The following is a 4,515-nucleotide window of genomic DNA, read 5'->3' as shown; positions in this document are numbered from 1 at the left end:
GTTAATCAAAGGAATCCGTACACAGCAGTACACCACTCATGAAAAAGGTGCATTAAAAAATTGCAAAAGTGCAATTACTATTATGAAGGCGGAATCTGCCTAAAGATTACAAAGATATCTCTTCATACTGAGCTGTAAACTTGTATTTCAGCTCTAAAGTCGGTCATTTTAACACGGAAGTCCATGGGGATTGGCTCACCACTGCTGTCTGCCTCAAGTGGCCACTCCAGAAACTGTAGTTGCGTCCAACTGTTGGCTTCACTGTTCACCCGGAGAGGTCGCTGCCTCCTGTCTTTCAAATTCCTTTCAGTACACTCCACTTATCCACCAGCCTTCACAAAAATGTGCCCCAGTAGTTTTCACCTCATCCTGCTAAAAAAAGACAAACTGGCTCACAGCAGCACAAACCTAACCTTCTTGGCAGGGAAACACGGGACGTTATTGTTGCTATCCATAATTCTCTGCTTGCTGCAGGTAACTTAAAGCAAAAAAGCTCTTCTGTGCACTTAAGAGTCCATTAAGACAGAGTCAAAGTGAAATACCCTGCCAAGCGGTCATGTTCTCCCCTTAACATTTCCACTAGAAATAAATGTTTGAGTGGTTAAAGGAACATTTATTTAGCAGGAAGCAATGGGTTCGTGCTCTGCAGCTAGATATCTAAAACTGCTCAGAAGGCACCGAGCAGTGCACTGAACACACAGGGCATACATAAAGACTCCTCGGCAGCTACGTCCTAAAGGCTTTGAAAGCACTTCTTGTTTAACAGCTTCTTGCTATGAATGATGGGAGCATAGAGTCACAACTAGAAAACAGAGATCCGTATTTGTGTTTCTTTTTAGCTCTTCTCGGTGGAATAAGCAGCCGTGGGATTGGGTGGCTGGGACTGAGCTATGTCTGAATCAAAAAGTCATGGCAGATGTTGTAACAGGAGGGGCTGGATTGGTTTCTTAGCAACATGTGGTGACCCAGGACCAGTAATAACCTGCAGCATTTCATACCCAGGGCCAAGTTTAAGCCCTAAAGCTGGCCCGTGTTTAAGCCTATTAATAAACCTGAACTCATGCCACAACTGGCGCCTAATGCAGGCACCTCACCTCTACTTGACCCATGCCTATTATTGCGTCATAACTAGGAGTGTTTCATGTTTAGACCAGTCAGTGGAATCTGATCAGAACACATTAATCCAGTGTCTGGAGTTAAACTGGAGGGGTTAGGTAGATAAAGCTTTTACATCCCCACTGAGCTTTAAAGGTACTTTATGTAATTTCCTTCTGCAACTTTAGATATAAATGTCACCACCAGGAGGTGGTGTTTTAACACCACCTCCTGGTGGTGACATTTATAGCTGATTTAAATTTATAGCTGATTTAAATGGCTAAATTACCTCCTCAACATGTCTCGAAGTTCTCCAGAGGCCTGGTGATGAACTAATCATTTGATTCAGGTGTGTAGACCCAGGGTGACATCTAAAACCTGCAGGACACCGGCACTCGAGGCCTGGAGTTGCCCAACCCTGGTTTAGATTATGAGTGTCAAACATAAGGGCTGGGGGCCAGATCAGCGAAGACTCTAATCCGGCCCTACTTAAAAGCTGTGGAAAACTTTTAACTGTATTTTCACAAGTTTTACAGCTTTATCTTTACTGATAAAGATCTCCCCCATGATACACCAAAATATTTAGGTAATAGATAAAAAAATTTAAATGACAGAAAATGTCATCTTTTTCCCTTTTTTTTTTTTTAAACAATGATACACTGTAAAAATAAATAAAATATAATTTTCTGACAGGACAATCAAAGAGCTACAGCTCTGCAATTTTACATGTTTTTCTTACAATTTAAGAGATCAACTAATTTTTAAAAATAGTAATTTTTTTTAAACAGTTTCACTGATTTCTTTTCAGAAATTCATGTCAAAGTTTATGGGGATAATGTGTGGTGACAGAATCTACTTTTAAAGTAGGCCAGTCTGTTACTTAACTCACCTGACGCTATACTGATTTAAGTGTTGCCTTAATAGGTTTTATTTTTAGCTTCACAGACTTCAGGTACAAAAAGAAAAACCTTACTTCCTCATCTACATTATTCTGTATCCTCAAATGACTGAAGAGGTGCTCATGCTGGAATTTCATCGTCATGGCAACGGGGAAGCAGCTGATACACAGACTCATTTTATTGCAGCTCTGCATCTTTACCAGGTGCAGGTGAAGGCTGAAGATAAGAAGTCAAGGTGATAAGCGTTGCCAAAGAACCTTTACCTCCTCGCTCTTTGATGTTTGGAGACTCTTTGTTTTGCTGGCAGATGTATGTAGACTTGATGGACGTCCATCCCGTCCAGCAGTCCATCCCTGCAATCCCCGATGTGTCCTAGTCAGATACCAGAACCACCTCAGCTGGTTCCCTTTAATTGGAGGAGCTCCTCCAAGTGTACTAAGGCCACACTTCCTGCAAAGGAAACCCAGCTATCGTTTCACCATAACAAACAGAAGCAAATAATCAGGATAATGCGTTTTGCTGTGACCACCTACAGCACCATCAGACATCTCCCACCTTCATCTTCTTTCTGCCCTCTCTGGACGTGATTAGATGCCAATCTATAATGCTTCAGGGAGCCATGTATTGAGAGCCATTATCCATGATGATCACGTCGAGTGGTCATACAGCAGCTAATTAGTGGGGGTCGCATACAAGGACCTGAAGCACCTTAAAGTACAAAAACTGCAACACTACCCTGCTGACTGAAGCTTCGTCAGCTCAAACAGATACTCGGATACAAGAGACGAACCAGGGCTCGTTTTGCATTATGTCTTTATTGCAGATATTTTTTTTCCCCCATTTTTTCTTGTTGTTTGTATACATGTCAAGACTGAGTTGAGCGACTGTACTGCAGTACTGTGAGCAGAATAATGCATGTGAATACAGGAGGCGGCAACCCGCAGGATCTTTTTTTCTTTAAAATCGAGACGAGTCCGATGACCTTGATTGTCACACTAAAAATGTTCTCATCCAGAGCCGTTGTTTTGTTTTTTGTTTCATCTCGGCAGCCGTTTACACCTGTCTGGACAGGAGAACTGAGGTCGTCGGGGAGCTATACACCTTGTCCCCGTGTCACACACGGCAACACAAACTGTAAAACATTTAAGTGAGCGAACCTAACGTGGCGTAGGTTCTGCACATCCGAAAATAAAAAATAAAATAAAAAGTTAAATCAGACTGTTGTGAGTGCTTCTTCTCATCAAATTGTGTTAAATATATCACGGTCAGATCAGAAGTAGTGTTAAATGTTTTTTTAAACATATTTTTGTCTAATTCTTTTTTAGATTTATTTACAACAGTAAATATTGCCTCTTCTCATCGATACGGAGTTTGCTACGAGAGGTGTCCATGTCGCTGAGCTAAACGTGAACGTTTTCAGCAGAAACACTTTGGCATTAGTTACCAATTTAAAAACAACAGAAGAAGAAGAATTGCCCTTTATGGGGAGATCGCACATCTTGCCAGCTAAATGCAGCGTCAGAACTAAAGTGCTTGTGAGACCTTTTATCCCCAGCGTAAGCTCTCATTCTCATGGAAACCGAATGAGGGGATATAGATGAGGCTTGATGAGAAAAAGAAGAGAATAGAATAAAACAAACAAACAAACGGACGAACAAATAAACAGAAAGAACCTCCAGCTGATGGAGGTTTGATGGAGGGCTCAGTCAGTGGAGCCCTGCTGCTTTTTTCTTGTTTTTTTTTTAATCTGAGTCCAATCTCCTGTAACACGTGATGCAACCAAACAATTCTACTCCAACTGTGTCTCCTCTCAAAGAAGATTCAAGGCTTTTATTTAGCTCACTTTCCCTCCCTTCGCTCACTCCATGAGGTTTGGGTGGACGCTGACATGAATTTATTAACACAGAGATGTTGCAGGAAGTCCACCTGGGCACAGAGCAGAGGATTCAGGAGGGTTAACTCTCGATGGTTTAGCGGTGAGTGGAAGCGTGCGAAGCTCGGAGCTGAGGCCTAGCTGGCGCCGCTGCCGCTTCCTGGGGGTTTGAGGCAGTCCTCTGTCACGCCCTGAGAGGCCAGCTCAGACAGAACATTGTCCAAATAGTTGGGGTCAGGGTAGCCGTGGCCCGATAAGTTGGACATCATCTCGGTTTTGTGGTGGATGCCGTTCCACACCACTGTGTCGGGCTCTCCGGTGGTGCTGGACGTTCCCACGGTGAAGATGAGACGCCGCATCCACGCCACCTTCAGCAGCTCGAGGACCTTTACAGCAGAAACACAAGGAACGCTTGTGAGACACGGCTGGATTTATCATCTCATCATTTTCCAGCCTTTAAAATATAGATTTGTTACTTTTGTTTGTGTCACTGAATAGTTCACAGCTCAATTAAACAATTGTTCAATAACTTAAGACGAGTCTGGTTCTGTGAGAGGTTTCTTCCTGGTAAAAGGGAGTTTTTCCTTCCCACTGTTGCCATGCGCTTGCTCATGTGGTCTTTAAGTGATGACTTATGAACCCTGCTAC

The 4,515-nt window shown here is 42.9% G+C and overlaps 1 protein-coding gene across 1 annotated transcript in view; it reads right to left on the bottom strand.

The window, feature by feature from the left end:
- Nucleotides 1-3,787: 3,787 nt before the first annotated feature.
- dtx2 (deltex 2, E3 ubiquitin ligase) overlaps nucleotides 3,788-4,515 on the bottom strand; it is a 15,463-nt gene continuing 14,735 nt past the window's right edge. Inside the window, exon 9 of the mRNA XM_013908845.1 lies at nucleotides 3,788-4,253. Coding sequence (XP_013764299.1) covers nucleotides 4,005-4,253 — 249 coding nt within the window. The 3' untranslated portion in view covers nucleotides 3,788-4,004. The remainder of the gene's footprint in view (nucleotides 4,254-4,515) is intronic.

Source organism: Pundamilia nyererei, unplaced genomic scaffold (genome assembly GCF_000239375.1).
Source record: "Pundamilia nyererei isolate P.nyererei 1_Seehausen unplaced genomic scaffold, PunNye1.0 scaffold00015, whole genome shotgun sequence".
In the NCBI taxonomy this organism is placed as follows: Eukaryota; Metazoa; Chordata; class Actinopteri; order Cichliformes; family Cichlidae; genus Pundamilia; species Pundamilia nyererei.
This window is presented reverse-complemented; position numbering and strand designations above follow the sequence as displayed.